The following is a 21,985-nucleotide window of genomic DNA, read 5'->3' on the forward strand; positions in this document are numbered from 1 at the left end:
CAAAGCAAGGATGTAAACCCAGATTGATCTATTCTCTCCATAGGTCTATAGGCTGCTATTCTCTCTCCATCTAGGTCTTTCTCGATTTGCTGGTAAAGATCGCTAGGCAAAGTGTTAGTGACTGCTGCACCTACAGAAAAGACTAGCTAGGGGAGCCTCTGCCACTTTGTATAAATTGGACTTTGGTCACTGAAAGACTTAAAATTGACTACTCTCTCTCCTGCTTCTTATCATTATTTTATTATTATTAAAGTCTAAATTCCAGTCTGTTCACACTGTTGGACTAATGTTCATATTTATTAATTTTATACTCCCTAGAGTATGAGTTGGAGAAGGAATACTCCAGTGTCCTTGCCTGGGAAATCCCACGGACAGAGGAGTCTGGCAGGCTACAGTCCATAGGGTCACAAAGAACCGGACATGACTGAGTGACTCAGACTTCAGAGTACAAAGGCTGATAATGCATATGCTTAGAATTTTTTTTTAATCTAAAAAGTGTAGTTTTTCTGGACACGAATTAAGTAAAATGAACATTCTTGTTTGTTTGACTGCCATACTCTTAGGTGTAAGCCACTTTTTTAACCACTCTTCTGATTCTGATGCTGTCAACATGGATCTTGGTAGTAGAACTCCCATTAAGAATAGCATTAGTTTGAATTATACAATTTTAAAAACACTTACATTTTCTCTAATGCTTTTAAAATAAAATAATGGATAGTTTCAGTGTCATCAATTTGGTGGTTGCCTCTTTACTCTAAAATTCTTTGAAATCATTGCCAGGGACATTTTTTTAACTGTTAAATTGTGCATGGAATAAAATGGCATATATCTTTATTTTATTATCATTCTAGTCTTTTGAATTAGTTTCTTATTTTAACAATTCTGCTTGGGCGATTATGGAAAGAATTTTAAAATGGACTATGAAGCCATTTCGTGTTTTACACCAAGAGGTGTGAAAATATTGGGTGTTTTTTCTACTTCTTTATAAGAAAACATCCAGGCTTTGTCTGTCATCAGGCTTCAACTACTTCAAACACCAACAGAAGAGAAGAGAAAATTTCTGGTTGCACTGCACAGTGGCTTGCGAGATCTTAGTTCACCAATCAGGGATTGAACCTGTGCCCCCAGTAGTGGACTCACGGAGTCCTAACCACCAAACCACCAGGGAATTCCCAAGAATTTTTATTTTTAAAGACCTTCTAAGCAGGCAAAAATTTTGATGTCAGAAAGTCCATGTTCTAAAACCTATTCTAAAACTTTACTTATCTGAGAATGTCTTCAGTTTTTAGAGTGTATTTACTTCTATTTTAGTAATAGGTTTAAGAAGGTTAATTAGAACGTTTAGTCATTAATAAAACACTAAATTACATATAGTAGAATAATAGAAGCTGTTGAAGAAGATAGCTTTCTATAAAGATAATTTTTTGTTGTTGTTGTTTAGTGCCTTATCCTAAACATTTACTTGCAGAACAGCCCCTCATTCTTCATGGTCTGGTACTGAGCTGTATAAAACTTTGTATAGTTTTAAAGTAAGGACAGTATATAAAGCTTAAAACTGACTTTTGTGTCTCTTCTTCAACAGACAGCTGGAAATGATCCGTATTGTTTTGTGGAGTTTTATGAGCATCGTCATGCAGCTGCAGCACTAGCTGCTATGAATGGGCGGAAGATAATGGGTAAGGTAAGCTATCGTAATTAAAGAAGGTGACATACACTGGAAAATTCTGAGTTGTAAAAGGTTTTGTTTTCATTTTAGAAGCATTGTATTTGTTTTACAGAAAATGATCACAAAAAAAAAAACAAAAAAAGAAAACGATCACAATTAATATTAAAAAGATGGGGTAAAGCTTTTAGAGCATGTGTTTGTTAGTATTCTTCATGGTGCCTTGCACATGGTAAATACTGAGGTAACTGTTGAATTACCAGGCTTTATTGAAACATAGGAATGCTGACTACTAATGGGGAAGAATAAAAGAGAAAAAATTCTTTGGTTTTTTAGGCAGCTTAGTTGAATGTTAATAGAGAAGTTATGTATAGTTAGGATTTGTTAATATTATTTGAATGTTAATAGAGAAGTTATGTATAGTTAGGATTTGTTAATATTATTTGCAGAAGTGTACATTAAAAAATAAGTATTGAAGGGAAAAATGAAATAATTCTGAGATTATGTCCTTTCTGCATTTTTCCTAATGTTAAGATGCCTTTTCTAAAAAAAAAAAAATTGGCAATGATAACAGATGGTAATGATTTTTTTAATGTCCTTACTTAATGAAACAAAGTTGTTAATTCTTTTTTTTTAAGTATTGAAATTTTGACCAGAAAATTTTGAATGCTTCTTGTCAAACATATACCTTTGTAGTCATAGATGCAAATCTTGTAATACCTGATTATGACCTTTATTTTTATGAAATATAAATGTAGAAAAAATTTTTTTAGGAAGTCAAAGTGAATTGGGCAACAACTCCCAGCAGTCAAAAGAAAGACACAAGCAGTAAGTATATTTTATACTCTTTGACCTTTTGTGTTTATTGTACATAGTAGTTTTCTTGTAAAGCATATAAACATCATACATTTGCAGTAATGTTTTGATCGTTATCCTAAGATATGATTGACTGTGTTTGTGTTAATAAATTTAAGAACAAATCTAATCTTTGTCATCAGGTAGTACCGTTGTCAGCACACAGCGTTCACAAGGTAATTGTATCTTCTTAAACATAAAATGAAATCTCTTGAAAGGGTATTCACTAACCACCTGAAGTTTTTTTGTTTGATGTTGGGGGGAGCGGGGAGGGAGGGATAGTATTTCTATTTGTCTCTCTGGCAATATTTTTCCCCCTTTTTCCCAGTGTTGACCAAGTGTGGCTTGTCCACTACTTGGGTGCTATTTCAAGTTCTCTGATTCCCCCCTTGGTAGCAGCTGATGCCTTAGAAATACTTCACCACTGAAGGGCAAGATACCCTGTTTCCTTGAGGTCAAGTTCTGTGCTTCATACGGAGATCTTATTGCTTGAGTTGCACTTGAAACTATGTCTCCCAAATGGCAACCTAATATGTTGCTTAAGGCCTGCCAAGTAGGGGTAACTTTTCTTTCCAGATATACTTTGTCAGAATTGATATGTATGTCCATTTAAAGTGTTGATCCAACTATTTTGTATATTTAAAGTGTTCTTTTTTTTTTTTTTGAACATTGTCTTTTTAAGAAAACTTCATATATGGGATCATTATTTCTCTCCAGTGCTTTTTTAATGACTCTGATATAAAGTGAAGGGATTACTGTTTTCATTCTGTTGCCTTCAGTCTTAGTTCACTTGCACATGGATTCACATAAACTGAATGGTGTAATGTCTGGGCAACCAAAACTGTTGGCTTTTGAGAAAACTCAAATACTTTAACATCAAACTGTTGCAATGCAAGGTATTTCTTTGATTGTTCTTCACAAAATATGGTTAAACCAAGTATATCGCATAGCTAGCTTCAGTAAACTGTCTTAACTGAGGCAAATCTAGCCTAATAACTCATAATACCACTATTTTAATTTGTAAAGATTTAATGTAGTGGTAAACTGAATAAATGTGAATAATTACTATTAGAATGGTAATTAAGTCATTTATTTATATATATATACTTTTTTTTTTGCAAAACTTGTTATATATTACTAGTTTATTTTGGCCAGTATAATAATTGGTTATAAGTAGAAATGTAACTATCAGTCTCCCATTAGATATATCATAGGAGAATCTTTCCTGTATTGTCACCTTGATTCATTATTCATTATGTTTAAAACTGATAGAATTTGTCTAGATATAGGATAGTTTTACTTATACTTTATTGTAATACATAAATTACTTTAAGAATACTTTATTGAATAGATCTTAGCATTTTTTTAAATTCTAAAATTGTATTTTTCTTTTCACTTCCCCTTCCTTCCCCCATAAGATCATTTCCATGTCTTTGTTGGTGATCTCAGTCCAGAAATTACAACTGAAGATATAAAAGCTGCTTTTGCACCATTTGGAAGAATATCGTAAGTAACAGAAGATTAAATTTAAAAATGCTTTTAATTAGAAACAATCTTTTATAGAAGTAATTTGAAAATCTGTTGTGAATTTTTTTGGACATTAATTTTAACACCTGAATGTAATGTATTAATATTCACTTGAATAAATGTATTGTTTAGAGCCTATTCAAGCAGTTAACAGCCAAAGATTATTTTCCCATTGATAAATCTTTGGTCTTCAATTATCTTAAAATTTTTTTTCAATTAGCATTAGCTTTTAAGAGACGAATGTGCTGTCCTGCATCCTGTTTCTTGTATGAATGTCTTGCTAGCCTGGTCATAATCTTTAGTGAATTTGTGCTGTGACTAAGAAGTTTAGACCCTTTGGCACTTCTATGATACCATGCATTTTCTGTTAATATATTTTAACAAAAAGAAACCTTAATAGTTTAAAAAGCAGTTATTAAATATTAATTCCAGGATATCTGTCCTTTTGTTGTTGTTATTTTTGCTATTAACAACAATAATAATGCCTCTTAGTATTTTTTGAAGCACTGTATTGCTTGCATTGTTATTAATTGTACAGTTTAGGCCTGTTATAAATAGCTCACTCAAGTATTCATCATAAAAGAACTTTAATATTGTGAAAAGCATGCCTGTAGTAGAGTAAGAATAAGTTGATTATTGCACTTTCTTAGAAGTAATTGTTGAATCTAGAAAACAAAGTTTTTAGAGTTTCTGGTTGCTTTATTATTGGTGTCCCAGCTAGAAGAGTAGAAAAAAGAAAATGCTAGCTTTGATTTGGTTTGATAAACAGACCAACAGCAGAGATGAGAAGGAGACTGGAAAGTAAATGCTGGTGGCATTGATGTTGAATTTGGGAATTTTCATTTGAAGAGTTTTAGTTCGCTGGTAGGAGGATGAAAATGGATAGAGACCAAAGAATGATCATAAGTAAGGGGCCAACTTTAAAGGCAGTCACAAGATTAGAGTTTATAGATGGGCTCTTCTTTTAGGTGACATTTTTCTTGATCTCTTAGAACTGACTTTAGGAAAATAAAGTTCTAATTTCTTGAATGTTCTTTTTAGTCTGTTTTAGGGTTTTGATGATGGTTAGCTGGCTTTCAAATGTCTAGATTGGACAGTCTTAACCTTTGACCTCTTAAAGGCTCTATAAATTTCTGTATGCAAAATTTTGTGCTTGTTTTCATTTTGGTGTGTAGTATCTTTGTAAATTTTATCCACTTTCAGCATAGTCACAGGACTGTAAAGGATTAAAGAACTCTGATCTGTATCTTTGCTACTTCTTCCTTAGAGAATTCTTTCAGATAATATATGAATCAAGGCTAACATTTCCTGAAACTTAACTTTAAGAAGAAAAGGCTTTTCTAACATTTTAACAGATTAAATGCTATATTATTAAATGTTTAGATTGAATGTAGCTTTTCTGAAAGCGTGGATATTTAGTTTGGGGTTAAGATAAAGATTGTTTAACAATTGGTGAGTGTAAGTTAAATGACATCCAAATTTTAGTAATTTCATTACTTTTTAATCAAGAATCAATAATTTCTTTTTGTTAAATATGTTGGTATCATAATTGCAGTCTGTAGATTTTCTTAGAGTCTACTATGATTACTGATGTATATATGATTTTTTTCTTGATAAGACCTTTAAGTTTTATAATTTTCAGTTGAAATAATGTCTAAGCTTTAGGTTGTCCTAAGAGTTAGTGTTTCTAAATTTGAAGGAACCATTTTCAGTTGGTAGCATCACTTCTTGATTTTTTTTTTTAATTAAAGGAGATACGTTGATAAATACATATATTGAGAGATTCTCATGATAGTCAGGTATTGTCTGTAGATTCTACAACAGTGCTTGATTTATAAAAGTTGTGTAGTAAATGTTGGCCTATTAAAATATTTGGTATAAAAATTACAGCACTTTCTTTCCCTAATTTATACAGCTTAAATTTTTCCTGTTCCTTGAGTTTAGGGTAGTCTAACAGATTTTGCTGTAGAAGAATTCAGCTACAAATTAAATGCATGTGTACCATAAATATTTTTACATATTGAGAAGTGACTTGCATTAGTTTTCCTCTTTCACCATCACCTCTTGTCATTTTGACCCTAAGCACTTAATAAATCACTCCTAAATTTATCAAAATATGCTTATGTATACTTTAATATAAAATTATATTGCATGGCTTTCTGACTTGGGTTTTTGTTGTGAAAGTGCCTGTTTTGTTCATGTGTCCTGAGAGAACAAGCATTGTGACATACCTGGCTAACTTAAAAGCAGATTGCCTGCGAAGCACAATTTGAGTCCAATTTTTTGAGGTATGGAGTTTTAGCTATCATGGCTGGGTTTTTCACTCAATCTCAAATAATAGGGCTCTGGTTATTTTGCAGAGTATCTCTGAAGAATGGACAGAATTGCCCTGGCTAACTACAAGCTACGGTTCACAGTGGATAAATGTTGGCGTGCTTTTTTACTTTCTGACTTTTTAAAATTTTGCTTTTATGTCTTGTAGTTTCCAATCAATCTTATATGATTGCTATTTTAGAATTTAGTATAAAATCTTTTCTTATATAGAATAAGACTAAAGTGTGTGTCTAGTATTTTTCTTCAATAGTTTAACATTTCTGAAAATGTCAAGTTTCAAAATTTACCCATAGTTCAGAAGGGGGGTGTGAACTGATCTGAGAAAATGAAAAAAATTAATTGATTTAGGGAATATACAACTTTTTCATTCTTTTAGTTTCCAGTTTTCTATTTTAATTTTTTAATGATTAGGTAGTATATAGTGTAAAATAGCAAATTATAAATTGCATGGTTAAAGAAAGCCATTCATTTAGTGTGCCAGTGAACCCTATAAGTTAAGTAATTCATGTGAATAGCTGCTTTTACCATGCTTAATATTTAAAAATGTAAAAACTTTTTGAAGTGGGAGGCAGTTTCTGTAAAATGTATACATATATATTTTAAAAGTTTTTGATTTGCATGTTTATAAAATTAAGCCTCATTTGCTAATACATGATAAATTTTGTAGAATAAAAGGTAAATTTGTATTAAAGGTTCATGTTAATGAAGATGAAACATGAAAATGAGTTGTGTATGAAATTCTCACTTGATATCCAGAGGAGAGTTTGCAAACCTAAACTTCTGATTGTTTCTGATTTCAGAGATGCCCGAGTGGTAAAAGACATGGCGACAGGAAAGTCTAAGGGATATGGCTTTGTCTCCTTTTTCAACAAATGGGTGAGCTCAATAAAAAGTGCATGTGCAGTATAAGAAGAAAGAACAAAAACGTTCATTTCATTTCAATTTTTAGTCATTTTTGTCATCTACCATTTGTTCATATCACTGATAATTAGTACTCTTACTGGAGTATACCTTCTTTCCCCTGTTTGGTTATTTAGTCAACATTTATTTAGCACCTTGGGCTTACCTGGTGGTTCAGATGGTAAAGAATCCCCCTGCAATGCAGGAGACTGGGGTTCGATCCTTGGGTCAGGAAGATTCCCTGGAGAAGGGAATGGCCACTCTCTCGAGTATTCTTGCCTGGAGAATCCCATGAACAAAGGGGTCTGGCAGGCCACAGTCCATGGGCTCATAAAGAGTTGGACACAACTGAGCAACTAAGCACATGTATTTAGCACCTGATGCATGCAAAGTACTGAGAAAATGTTTTCAGAATATAAAAAGTAGAGGTGTTGGACTTCCCTGGTGGTCCAGTGGCTAAGACTCTGTGCTCCCAATGCAGGGGTCTCGGGGTTCAAGCCCTGGTCAGGGAACTAGATCCCACATGCCACAACCAAAGAGTTCACGTGCCACAACTAAAGATTCTGCATGCCACAACTAAGACCCAGCATAGCCAAATAAATAAATACAGAAATAGTTCTTTAAAAAAAAAGAAAGTAGAGGTGTTTAAATCATCATCCAAAAGATAGGACCGATATTGAGTATCTCATTTATATATTTGATTTGTTTTCTCCCTGTTTTATATTCCCATGTTAATTTAAAAGTAACTAATAAAATGTTCCAGTGGGTGGAAATTTTTCTAAAAATAGTATATTAATGTATTTGAAAATGTCTCATCATTTCCTTCATTCAGTAAACACTACTGAACATGAATTTGCATAGGCTTGAAGTTTCTGAGTTTTTCAGAGAAAAGGAAGGAGTGCATAGTTTGTCAAATGAGAGGTGAAAGGAGGTTATAGAGAAGGAAAGGCTTATATTTATGACAGCTGGATAAAATCTTTGGTATGTTCTCCATACAATGTAATACTGTGCTGTTTACAAAAGGAAAACTAATAAGGAACTCTGTAAGTACTGGTTATGGAAACATTTCCATGGGATATTGTCAGGTGAAAAAACTTTTTTGTGTAAAAAAGAAGAGAGCATATTATATGTGTGTGTGTGTGTGGCAGGGGGCAGGGTGGGGGTGATTTCTTTTCCCCCTGCATTCCCCCTGCAGAGATTAGCAAGACACTTGTAAGGTTTCCTGTTTGTGGGCTAGGTAATGAGAGGCACATGGGCAGGAGGGCAAGAAACTTCTTGCTGTTACTATGTGAAGTTTGAACCTTGTAAATATGTTACTAATTCAAGTAAATAGTTTTTTTAGTGTGATAACTCAAGGTTCCAAACAGTTAAATGCAGAGATATCACACTTCTAAAAATACAGAGGTGGATGGTAGGAGACTTTATATGCATTAATACTGGATTATACACTCAGGTTTCATTAACCTTTAATTTTATTGTATTGCCTCTATGTTACGATTGTTTGCCAGTGATAAGTGCAAAAATATGGTATTTTTTGTGCAAGAGTGCCTTAGAATGAGCCATTAAAATTTTTGATACTATGAAATGTATTTTAGAAAGGATTTTCTTTGATAAAGGGAGTATTTGAAATAGGTATCATTTGAAGTTATCATTGATAACTTCGGGTGAAATTTATTTATTTTTATTAGTTGGAGGCTAATTACTTTACAGTATTGTAGTGGTTTTTGCCATACATTGACATGAATCAGCCATGGATTTACATGTGTTCCCCATCCTGAACCCCCCTCCCACCTCCCTCCCCATCCCATCCCTCTGGGTCATCCCAGTGTACCAGCCCCAAGCACTTGTCTCATGCATCCAACCTGGACTGGTGATCTGTTTCACACTTGATGATATACATGTTTCAATGCTGTTCTCTCAGATCATTCCACCCTCACCTTCTCCCATAGAGTCCAAAAGTCTGTTCTATACATCTGTGTCTCTTTTTCTGTCTTGCATATAGGGTTATTGTTAACATCTTTCTAAATTCCATATATATGCGTTAGTATACTGTATTGGTGTTTATCTTTCTGGCTTACTTCACTCTGTATAATGGGCTCCAGTTTTATCCATCTCATTAGAACTGATTCAAATGTATTCTTTTTAATGGCTGAGTAATATTCCATGGTGTAAATGTACCACAGCTTTCTTATCCATTCGTCTGCTGATGGGCACCTAGGTTGCTTCCATGTCCTGGCTATTATAAACAGTGCTGCAATGAACATTGGGGTACACATGTCTCTTTCAGTTCTGGTTTCCTCGGTGTGTATGCCCAGGAGTGGGATTGCTGGGTCATATGGCAGTTCTAGTTCCAGTTTTTTAAGGAATCTCCACACTGTTCTCCATAGTGGCTGTACTAGTTTGCATTCCCACCAACAGTGTAAGAGGGTTCCCTTTTCTCCACATCGGGTGAAATTTATAAGCATCATTTATTGTACCAGTTCCTTCCAAGTTTTTAAAAACGTCTGTTTGCAGTTATGCCAACTAGTGTCAGATTGTCTTATATTTTCTAGTTCCTGTGTCTGCTTATATTGAAACTAATGTCTGGTTATTCCTCCCTATCCAGATATTCGCTGTAACAGCCAGCTTGCAGCCATTTTACTTTTCCAAAATTTACTTTTCAAATAAAAAATCAGTCCTAAAAATGTTAACATGGCTTTTTTTTTTTTTTTTAAATTAATGTCTGTGCCAGGTCTTTATTGGTACAAGAGGGCTTTTTCTAGTTGTGGACAGTGGGGGGCACAACTCCTTGTTGTGGGCCCTCGAGCATGCAGATTTCAGTAGTTGTGGCACACGGGCTTAGTTGCTCCTCAACATATGAGATCTTCCTGGACCAGGGATCGAACCCATGTCCTCTACATTGGCAGGCGGATTCTTACCCACTGCGCCACCTGGGAAGTCCTTAACATGGCTTTTAAGTTAAGGCAAAAGAAGGCAGAATACACTGTAATTGTGTGTCAGCGGTTCACACAGTGGCATCGTATCTTTTGATCAGATTCTTTTATAACTATCATCTTCCTCTCATGAAGTGAAAGTGTCTTCTAAGAAGCAGGTATTAATCTAAGAGGTCAGGAAAAATCCGTATATTAGAAAAATTGCAAATGGTAAAGCATATTGAGAGGTGAAGATGTAAAAGCTCTGTCATGTATGATCCCATCTACTAGGTGTAAAAGGAGATGAAAAAATAAAAACTATGAGACTGTAACTAGTTCTTAAAGCTTTACTGTTAATCACAGCATAATATTTAGGGAAGATAGAAGAATACCTCATGCAATGAACTGATAGCCACATTTACCTTAAAGGACTGATAAATAGGTTGTCAATGTTTTGTGATACCTGGTGATACAGGTTGAGAGCTTTGGGTGGAGTAAAAACTCACTTTTTTGCATTATGGAATTATGGAATATGGAATTATTATGGAATTATGGAATATATTCTGCTGCTATATGTCACTATTTAACGTATAGTTAGTATAAAAGTCAGATATAGCAGAGGATGTCTGTGTGTGACCTCTGTAGTTACCAGACATGGATTATAATCCTGACAATCATCACACAAGAGGTATATAACTTTGAATAAGTGATACAATTTGATCTTCCCACATTTATATTTTAGTTTCTATAACTTTGTGCTATGTGACTGGCAGGCATTCTCTGGTGTTGTGAAGTGCCACAGCACTGATTGCAATTGAACCTGGCTCCCTTGCCTCTCCTGTGTTGTGTGTCCTAGGCAAACTCCAGGGCTGGTTGAGCATACCTCCCTGCTTACTCTGAAGTAACTGAGTGTTGCTAGAGAGAAATTAAGTCAGCTGGTTTCACTTCTAATTTAGTGGTTACACATAGATAAATACGTGGTACTGTCTTTGTAAACCTGTGTTTCTCTAGTAAAACTGATTCCCTGTTCTTTGAAAAACTATTTCATGCTCCCTCATTTCTCCTCAAATATTCCTCATTCTTTTTCTTCATCATCACCCTGAGCTTCAAATGAGAAAGTAAAAGCTATCATACAGAAATTCCCTCAGCTTTCTACCACCAAACCTACATTAAATGCTCTCACCTTCTCCCTCTTCCTCCTGTTACAGTGGAGGAAGTCTTTCCTGTCGTTGTATATGAGCATATAATTATATTTGTTTTCTAGGGCTGCTGTATCAAAGTAGCTGAATGACTTAGAACAATAAAAAGATTCTCTTAAGTTCTTCTAGAGGATAGAAGTCCAGAATCAGGTTGTCGTCATGGCCATGCTCCATCTGAAGATGCTGGAAGTATCCTTCCTTCTCTCTTTAGTTTCTGGTGGTAACTGGCAATCCTTGGATCCTTGACTTGTAGCTGCATCACTCCAGTCTCTACCTTTGTCTTCACATGACCCTCTTTCCTCTATGTGTGTCCTTGTTAACTTCTTATCTTCTTATAACAACCCCTTCTTTAAAAGGGCCCACCCTAACTTGTATGACCAAATCTTAACTAATATACCTGCAAAGACCCTATTTCAAATGCAAATGAGGTCACTTTCACAATTATAAGACTGGATAGATAGGACTTCATATAAATTTCAGTGACACAGTTCAGCCAACAACAGAGAGTTATTAAACATCTTACGAGTTCAGACTGGTTAGTGTGGAAAGCAATATTTGTTTCTTTTTTAAGAATCATTTCCTTTTTATGTGTCTCAAGAACAGCTTTTAGCCTTAAACTTACCTGTTCTTTTGTGCTAGGTTAAGCCCACATAAGCTTACCAAAGCTATGGTTTACACAGGCTAACCAAAGCTGAACCCCACGTCCTTTTCAGTTTATTCTTAAGTTGGCTTTATTCTTACTCTATACCAAGGCTACTCTTCTCAAGTTCACTTATTGATTTCTGCTTGCTTGGCTCTCTGACAGTACATTGTTGTGGGTTTCTTCCTTCATCAGTAGCTATTCCTTCTTAGTCACCTTAGCTCGCAATTTCTCCGTTACCCAGTTTTCACATTTTGCTGTTTTTCAGGGCTCTATCCTAGGACACTCTTTCTTCGTGGCTCTGAATCTTATATCTGCAGCTCCACTTACTTCACACTTAACCAACAAACTGTCTTCATTTAGATGTCTTACACGTACCTGAAACTTAATGTGTCTTAAATAATTGTTTCTTCCTCAAACTTGTTCCTCCAGGCTTCTCATTTCCGTAAATACCAGCACTGTCCTCCCTACTGCCCAAGCAGGAACCTAGGAGTTGGCTTTGATTCCTGCCCTTTTAGTTACTGTGCACACTGCCCCCCCACCACCCCCATCTGTTGACTCTTCCTTTAGATTACATCACTGCTACTATATTAGTCCTGGTCACCAGCATTCTTTTTTAATCTGAATATTACATTAGTCTTAGAAAGTGTCTTTTTACTGTCTTATCTCCCCAAACTGTTCTCCTTAAAACATAAGGATGGCCTTCTTAAAGACATAAATTGGATCATGATAATCTCTTACTTAAAATAATCAGTTTTTTCTTCTCATACTTTTCCTTTTGGCACACTAGATTCCAGTGAAACTAGTCGTGTTTCACATGCTTCTTTTAGATGTGTACCAAACTCTTGCCTGCCTTAACACACTTTGCAGTGGTTTTCCCTCTACCAGGAACACTCTGCTTTTTTTATTTTTCTAGCTCCTTTTCATCTCGTTTCAGCTTAAAAGTCATTTCTAAGAGACCTTCCCTAATCGTGCCGCCCTAAGGTAGATTCCCATCCCTGTATCTCAGCATGGCATATTCTTGCTCTCAGCCTTTTGTTTCTGTCATGGCACTTAACCATAACTAATAATTACTTTATTTGTCCCCTCCAAAAAATGGAAGCTCCATGGCAGCAGAGACCGTGTCTGCCTCTGACTGTATTGCCAGCACTTGACGTTAACTGCTGTCTAGAACATGATGACTGCTCAGTATTTACTTGTAAGATGAATGAGTAACCAAACACTATTGTTGAAAGCTTGTTAGATTGTATAAAGTGAGATTTTCATCCATAATAGTCTGGGTTGTTATGTGAACTTGACAATGGCTACCTCACAAGGGCTTTTGGGCTCGAGTCTTTCAGGTGATTAAAATTCCCAAAAGCCCTTATGAGGTAAAAGAAAGACAGTTTAAAAGCACCATTGTAAAATAAATGAAAGCACCATTGTATTTTAGGAAAGCTGTCATATATTGTGTATATCATAAAGTATTCCATTAAGAAAACATTTGTGGAAAGCAACCATGAGTTTTCTCTTTTGCACAAAGTTGTTTAACATCAACTAATAGTGGCTTCTTTGTCATTTCTAATGTTGTGTGGAACAGGATGCTGAAAACGCCATTCAACAGATGGGTGGCCAGTGGCTTGGTGGAAGACAAATCAGAACTAACTGGGCAACCCGAAAGCCTCCAGCTCCAAAGAGTACATATGAGTGTAGGTGTATTGGAGAAGAAAAGGAAATGTGGAATTTTGGAGGAAAAAACACTAGATTTTAAATGTTAGAGCTGTTCCCGGAGACTTATTGCAGAAATAGATGAGAAGCAAATCAAGACTACTGTTCAAAAATGTACTTAGTTTTCATTTTTGTAATTATAAATAATAAGTAATATCTCTAATGTCAAGTCTCCTATTAATTAGAGAATACTGAGTAATATTTAGATATTCTTCGGGGAGGTTTAATCCTTAATCAAATTGTAATATGTATTAAACAAGCATTTTGATCAAGATAAATATTACCATTACAGTAGTGTAGTTAATATTGCTTTCCTCTTTCTGAACATTTTATAAACTAAAAATATTAAACTTTTCTCCCCAGCAAACACCAAACAGCTATCATATGATGAGGTCGTAAATCAGTCTAGTCCAAGCAACTGTACTGTGTACTGTGGAGGCGTCACTTCCGGGCTAACAGGTATGGGGACTTCACCTATGTGGCATCTTAAGATTAATTTTAAAGTACTTTATTTGTAGGATTTTAATGCAATTCGGTTTTGGTTTTTGTCTAACAGAACAACTAATGCGTCAGACTTTTTCACCATTTGGACAAATAATGGAAATTCGAGTCTTTCCAGATAAAGGATATTCTTTTGTTCGGTAGGTGTGGTTTTTAAAAAACACTTTTACCTCCAGATCATTTTTGAACTTTTAGTTCAAAAAAAGTTTAGTGGTTTTCTTTAAAATTTACTTTGGTTATAAAGAAATAGAAATTTTTCTAGCTTTTATTAAATTCACCACAATAATTCCTTCCTTCCAACACAAAGGCAAATCATTTTCTATTAAGAGAAATTTCTCGAAAAAATGAAAACATAGGCCATTTTATTCTCTAATATTAACTTCCTGTTATACCTCAGGCCCAGTTTGATTTTTTCAAATATGTTTTATTTATAAGTACCTTAAATAGTTTATATTGTAATTCTTAATACTATTTTCAATAGGTTCAATTCCCATGAAAGTGCAGCACATGCAATTGTTTCTGTTAATGGAACTACCATTGAAGGCCATGTTGTGAAATGCTATTGGGGCAAAGAAACTCTCGATATGATAAATCCTGTGCAACAGGTGAGAGGGTTCTTGACTTTGCAGAGTAATGGCTGGGTAATAGGTATTTTTAAATGAAGTTGTTAACAATCCTTGTTAATGTTTCTAGCTACAATGATGGCATATAGGGGCTCCTCCTACATGTATAATATTACAGTTCCAGAGTGATGGTTCATGGATGCAGTGACATGATGAATGTGACTGCCTCAACTAACTCATGCTCACACCACAGTGAATTTTAAAATGTTCTAACAAACCTAACAGGGTATCAAATTTTTTTCTAATTCTTAGTAGACTTACATACTATTTGGAGAACTCACAAGCATGTTTGAATTCAGTTGAAACAAAAGCTATAAAGATATTTAGGACCTTGGCGTTTTCTTCCAGATTTTGCCACCTTTGTTTTTCCAGGCAGCTCTAGTAGTTCAAACTTGATCCCACAAACATTTCTATGAGGAAATAGTAAATGAAACATCAAGATAGGATTGAGAAAATCCTAAACTATATAACTTTATTAAGTAAACTGAATATAAGATTAGTCTTCATATCTTCCTTATCTAAAGGAAACAGTCATATGGATAATTTACAAAACACTTAAATGTTATCCTGAAAAAAAAATGTTATCCTGAGTTGAATATTTATTTCCAGGGCATTACCTGCTGGCTCAAAGAATATGGCATTTAGAGCATCATCGTAGAGTTGAAGCAGTATGACCTCACTGTTTTTTAGCAGTGACAACTTACTCTTGCTTATCCTTTAGTTTTCATTGTAATGATGACTGTATGTGTTATGGCTGTTTATTTGTGGTATATAAGGACTGTATATGCACCTATAATTTCAAATAATACTAAATTATCTGTTATAACTTTACTTAACAGCAGAATCAAATTGGATATCCACAAGCTTATGGCCAGTGGGGCCAGTGGTATGGGAATGCACAACAAATTGGCCAGTATATGCCTAATGGTTGGCAAGTACCTGCATATGGAATGTATGGCCAGCCATGGAACCAGCAAGGATTTAAGTAAGCACACTTGTTCTTTTCCTTTATTATTAACCTTTGAAAATGTCAAGAACTTAGGAAGAGATTTTAAGTAATTAGCAGGTAATGTGGCCTTCTATCTAAAGCATAGCCTTTGAAGGACTTAGAGAGTTTTTTACTTTATGGTTTTAAGTGTGTATCTTTAAAAAATTGCCTGCAAATGTGTTGCTTTGATTTATAACCAGCATTATAAGGACTTTGGTAATGCTTGAATGACTCAACAAATATTTAAGTAAAAAATAGGAACTTAATAGCTGTTAAGGTTTTTATGTGACTAATGGTCACTAGCCTTTCTTGGATACAGTTACTTTGATCCTAGTTGCTTTATTCATTAGACTTTTTTCCTGTGCAGAAGGGTTTATTCATACATTGTTATACAAAAGCTTCTTTATATATCCTGAATTGTGCAATTTTACTTAAATTTCTGAAAAACACTTTGCAGTTTTTATTTTAAATGAATCTTGTTATGTTGAAATATTTATAAGCTTACAATACTAATATTTTAATTTCTTCTTTGAGTATTATAAATGCAAGTCCATATTATACCAGATAATCGAGATTCTTTCAGACAGTGACTTGTTCAACGTATGTCAAACCCCAGGAGAACAGTTCTGAGATTAAAGATGAGTTTTTCTGAGTTCAAAGGGAATAAATGTTTATAGATAAAGGATGTTTTCTTAGCTCTAGTTAAACTAACAGAACTAAACTGCATAAATTAAAGCTACATGGATGCTTATTTTTAAAAGAAAAAAACCTTTTGTCTTTGCTTTCTCTGACATAACAATTATTCTTATATTTGGGCTTAAGAAAAAGGATATTTCCCACATATGTGTAATTTTTTCTTGGCATTACATTTTATTTTAATCAGTGGATTTCCCTTCCCCTCTGCTTCTTTCACATTCTCCACCAGTCAGACACAGTCTTCTCCACCATGGATGGGACCAAATTATGGAGTGCAGCCACCTCCAGGACAGAATGGCAGCATGATGCCTAATCAGCCTGCAGGGTATCGAGTGGCAGGGTATGAAACCCAGTGAAAAAGGACTCCAGAATCTAAAGTCAGGGGCTTAAGGCTACAGGGAGTAGTAAAGCCGTTGTTTACTTACAGATTTATCAAATCAGTCAGAGCAAATGTCAGATACAGTGTATTTATTTAAAAGATTCATTTTTCAATCATGAAATTACTTATCATCCACATTGTTTTAAAAAGAAACAAGATGCTGGATGTCTGCCAATTTTTGCCTTCATTACCTTTTTTGATAAAGATTCTCAGATCCTTGTTTCAAATACAAATGCAGGGATTGCTGCCACTTTTTTAAAATTGAGGCAGAAAATTGCACAATGTTGAACTTTTTTCCACTGAAGTAGTGTGCAGTTCTAGTTTGCATTCCTGATATGATTTAAAACATGTAATATAAAGATGTAAAAAAAAAGAAAAACCAAAACTGTGCAGAGTCTAGAAGTTCTTTGTAATCTTCAGCTAATGCACAATTCTGTTTTAGGTTTTTTTGAAATAGACATTGTTTGAGCTGTCCCATCGCCACTATTTCCCTCTGCCATTTTTAAATATAAATTATTAGTTTACATCATTTTTGTATCTACATTTTTTCACAAATTTGTCTTGCCTTATTAAAGTTCTGTAAAATACACTTAAATGGGGAAAAAAATGATGTTCATTTAGATTGAAAACTTTTCTCAGATGGATTGATAATTGTATTCATCTTGTGTTTTATATGAGAAGGTGCCTCAAGAATTCCCTGTTTAATCTGTTTAAAAGGGTTTTTATCTTCTGTGATAAACTTTGCTGTGTACCAGGAATTATAAAAACAAAAACTTGTTACTAAAGAAAATCTCTGAAATGTGATAAGTTCTTATGAACCCATGTTAATTTCATATGTCAACTTCTATATTTACATGTATTATTTCATTATGTAAAATGTTTTAGCAATTTAATATTTTGCACAGTTACCAAACTTTGTATGTCATTTCCTCCTTAAAGGCATCATGCAGAGTCGACAGGAGATTTATAAAGTTTTGTTTGCATGTGAATATCAAATACACACTTTGGTAGTCTTTGAATACAAAGTCATCATCAGCTCTTGTTTTTCAAGAATTTTGAAACACAAAGTTGTATGTAAAAAAAAATATTAATTTGCCATATTCTAGTTATATTTACTCAAAAAGAGTAAATCAACTTGATTTGAATATGTACAAACGATAGCTGTGAAACTGTAGAATGTCCTTACGTCAGGCACAGGGGTTCCTTGTGAACTCCAGAAGTAGCCTGAATGACCAGCCAGGCAAAGCATTTTTTAAATGTTCAGAGGCCAAAAGATCAACAACAACAACAACAAAAAACCCTTGAAATCCTACCTCCTTAAACAGCCTTCAAAGAGGAGAATCCTCAGTGCAATCATTACTTTGATTCTTTTGGTACCTGTTTTCCTGTAGTTCCTAGTTTTATTATTTTGGGTTGGCTCCAAGCATTAAGAAGTTTAATTTTTTGATGGCATTGTTCTAGTTTTGAAATTTTAGTACATTTCAGAGTCTCTTTGAACAATAGTGGGAGATTTTGTTTGTTTTGTTTTGTTTTCTGTAAAAGTCACAAACTCTCCTGTTTGACTCACAAAGGGAAAGGATCCCCAGTATACCTATTTGGATGCTTGGTTGTTCTTTTTAAGACCAGAGAGCTCCCAGTGTTTTGTTTAGGAACAGAAAAGGCCCGTCGAATCTTAAGAGATTCCTGGCCTGTATTCTCCAGGTAGCAGCAAAGGAGCCTAAACTGGTCTCTAAGCCAATACTCCAGTAAACCAGAGCCCAGGAAAGACAGCTCATAAATGTGTAATTCTCTGGGGCTCAATTCTATGCAGTTATAAACACTTGGGAATTTTATTTCCTTGTTAACTTCTACAGATCAGGGCATGCAACCAAAAGCAGCTTAAATGAAATACTCAAAAAATGAAATAATAGGATGCTGTTTTTAGATTCTTCTGGTTTATGTTCCTGTTTTAGGACCCTCGTCGTTTTTCTCTTATTCAAAAAAATTTTATGTCGTATACATCTGTGGACTGCAGGGTAAATTATTTGGGCATAAATAAGCAAAAGTGTAGTTTTCCTTTCATTTTGACTGTCTCAAGTAATAATACTTTTTATTAGCCAATATTTTTTTATTGCACAATTCTAAAATGTACAGACTACTTTTTGAGAAGAAAGTAGTATTACTCAAAGGGTTACTACTGAACAAATTTGCAATTCAGGAACATTGCTAACTTTGCTATAAATCTTATTCTCAGTGTTAAATCACTTTAAAAATTTACAGTCTAAAAATCATACTGGTATTAGTATCCAGTAAGGAAATTACAGTTTTTAAAATGAATTCATTCTCTGCAATATGCATTCAGATTTTACTTTAAAATACATCTGGTACTGTAAAGAACCTGAAGTGGTTCACACTTAAGGGGTTCATTAATCCAGTATTCTTTGCCCTGACTGTTTGGATATTAAAGTTCCTTTATGTTTTCTATAACCTTTGGGATCTGCTTGCAGTGATTATTGTGTGTGAGATTTTTTTTTTTCTTTTTGGTCTAGCCATATTGTTATATTCACTCAGGTATTTGTTCAATTTCTTTTTAATCTTATTCTAGAAACCATGCTTTGCATTGGGATACTGCAAAGAATTGCTGTAGAGAACTTACTATATGAAATCAGGATCTCATTTTCCTTGTGTGATATTCTCTCCCTGTGGAAAATGAGATTCACATTCTTGTTTTATTCCTGTTTTGTTTCTGTGCTTACTCAACTTCCTTTTGTATGTGTTTTAAGAGTTCTGTTACTTTGGAAAAGACGGTTGGTAAGGACTAGTTTGCATAGAGAATTAGAGTTGAGTTTACTAAGAGCTACAGGGTGCTCTTGAGGTTACAGTTGAATTGGAAAAATAAACTGTGTTTGTAGGAAATAAAGAGCAAACCCTTTCAATGAAAGAGTGATGATTTCTAAACACAAAATCTTTTTTGTGTACAGAGTTATTGCATTTTTTTCCAGTGACTACATTTTGACTGTTTAGAACTTGAAGAACATACCTCTAAAACAACAAATTTTAATTTAAGAACCTTGAGTAAAATGTATATGAATGAGTCTCTGTTGAGTAGTACTTTACACTATGGCCTCTGAAGTTGGAGGCTGAAGTTATTCTGATAGCAATTCACCTAGAAAAGGAAAAAGTAAATTTTTGACTCAGGGTTAATATGCTTAAATGAGTTACTGCCCAGAAAGTAGGAGTTAAGCAGATTTACATACTAGATAAATGAGATCCCTAGCTTATCTGTTTTCAGCTCTGGAAGACCAATAACCATACTTAAACATGTAAGAAATGGCAACCCACTCCAGTATTCTTGCCTGGAGAATCCCATGGATGGAGGAGTCTGGTAGGCTACAGTCCACGGGGTCGCAAAGAGTCGGACACGACTGAGCGACTTCACTTTCTTTCACTTTCACTGTGGAAATACTAAGCTGCTCTTGAGGGAAAAGACAGATGCTAATATTTGAGTATCCTCACCGACTCAATGGACATGAGGTTTTTTTTTTGGGACATGAGTTTGAGCGAGCTCCGGGAGGTGGTGAAGGACAGGGAACCCTGGCATGCTGTAGTCCATGGAGTCGCAAAGAGTCGGACACAACTGAGCAACTGAACAACAAAACCAAAAAGTAACTGGCCACCAGTCCTCTTCGAGTGGAGTGTGCTGACCAGTAAGCCCTGCCCATGTACACAAACCTTCCAAACAGGTTTTTAGTGCTTCACTTTTCAATGAAGTCAGCCAAAGGTCACCAGAAATTGAGAAGAACTTTGACTGCAAAAGGTAGAGCTAAATAAAAAGCAACTCTCAAGAATCTGAAAACTTATACTGTATTCAAGAAATTAGAACAGAATACTAATAAAATGTCACAACAAGAAATGAGAATAAATAAATTCAGTGAGAGTATTAAAAGACAAGGAGATGTTCTAGAACAGAAATCAAAAGTAGAAAAAATAAATATGGATCAATTCAGGAGGTTTATAATATAAAATCAATAAGTGTTCCAAGAAGAAAACAGAAAATAGGGGAGTGGGTAGAATTTATTAAATAAAGGAAAATTTCCCTGATGATATTTTGAGTTTTAAGATTGAAGAAAGGCTAATGTTGAGTTTGCACAATAAATAGGAAAGATCCATATAAAGCCATACCACTATAAAATTTTAGGATGCCAGGCCTCTAAGGGACCCATCCTAAAATTTACCAGATAGAAAAAGGATTGAGAAAAATACCCAATGACAATATTGAACCTAGGAATCAGTGGGGCACTATCTTCAGAAGTGTAAATGAATTATGGTTCTGGGTCACCATAGAATAAAGACTAGATATGTTAGTTCATAGAAGACTGATTCTCAGGGATAAACTGGATAAACTCCATCAGAACAAGAATAAGTCAGGAAAAAAATACAATGTAGTATATAGAAGCAGGATCAAACAGGAGTGAGATAATAGGAAGTCCTAGGATTACAGTTGTGAAGAGACTTGGCAGCCAATCCAGATTGATAGTCAGCAGGCCAGACTTAAGGCTCTCTAGAGGTCAGGCTGTGTATTGTGAGAAGTTTCACAGAACTGTGGAGAATGTGAGACTAAATACTGGAAAATCAGGCAAATGGGAAGAGACAAGCCAGGGAAAACATTGTGTAAGAAAAGAAACATTCCCTGAGCCAAGTACATGTACCAAGCTAATATTTCTTGTTTTCCTGAATTATATTCATAAATATTTGTACTATTCCACTGCTTTGGTTTTCTTTGGCAACTCCAATTGTATGTTGGATTTCCTCTGCCTGTCATTGATTTCTATCATTTGTTCTTAATTATTTTTTATCTTTTCATTTGCTTTTCTTTTTTGGCCCCGTGACATACAGTATCTTAGTTCCCTGACCAAAGATCGAACCCGCGTCCCTTGCTTTGGAAGCATGGAGTCTTAACCATTGGACCGCCAGGGAAGTCCCTGCGTTTCTCATCTCTAATCTCTGTTCCTTAATGTGCTTCCTGTGGTATCCTGACTCACTTGTGTTCCTTTTAATGTAACCTTCATTTCTGGGGAAAAA

The 21,985-nt window shown here is 34.7% G+C and overlaps 1 protein-coding gene across 12 annotated transcripts in view; it reads left to right on the plus strand.

Annotated features, from left to right (window-relative positions):
- The window catches only part of TIA1 (TIA1 cytotoxic granule associated RNA binding protein), a 37,200-nt gene that overhangs the window by 11,737 nt on the left and 3,478 nt on the right, over positions 1-21,985 (plus strand). For 2 of the 12 annotated variants that reach the window (XM_043468959.1, XM_043468961.1), the window contains exons 3-13: positions 1,583-1,681; positions 2,437-2,491; positions 2,662-2,694; positions 3,937-4,024; positions 7,180-7,255; positions 13,610-13,718; positions 14,101-14,196; positions 14,294-14,378; positions 14,720-14,843; positions 15,704-15,846; positions 16,775-19,835. In XM_043468959.1, coding sequence (XP_043324894.1) covers positions 1,583-1,681; positions 2,437-2,491; positions 2,662-2,694; positions 3,937-4,024; positions 7,180-7,255; positions 13,610-13,718; positions 14,101-14,196; positions 14,294-14,378; positions 14,720-14,843; positions 15,704-15,846; positions 16,775-16,901 — 1,035 coding nt within the window. In that variant the 3' untranslated portion in view covers positions 16,902-19,835. Of the gene's footprint in view, positions 1-1,582; positions 1,682-2,436; positions 2,492-2,661; positions 2,695-3,297; positions 3,415-3,936; positions 4,025-6,229; positions 6,334-6,405; positions 6,472-7,179; positions 7,256-13,609; positions 13,719-14,100; positions 14,197-14,293; positions 14,379-14,719; positions 14,844-15,700; positions 15,847-16,774; positions 19,836-21,985 lie in introns of those variants that run through there. The other 10 variants (XM_043468958.1, XM_043468960.1, XM_043468962.1 and 7 more) reach the window with 8 other exon arrangements.

This window comes from Cervus canadensis, chromosome 5 (assembly GCF_019320065.1).
Source record: "Cervus canadensis isolate Bull #8, Minnesota chromosome 5, ASM1932006v1, whole genome shotgun sequence".
Taxonomy (NCBI): Eukaryota; Metazoa; Chordata; class Mammalia; order Artiodactyla; family Cervidae; genus Cervus; species Cervus canadensis.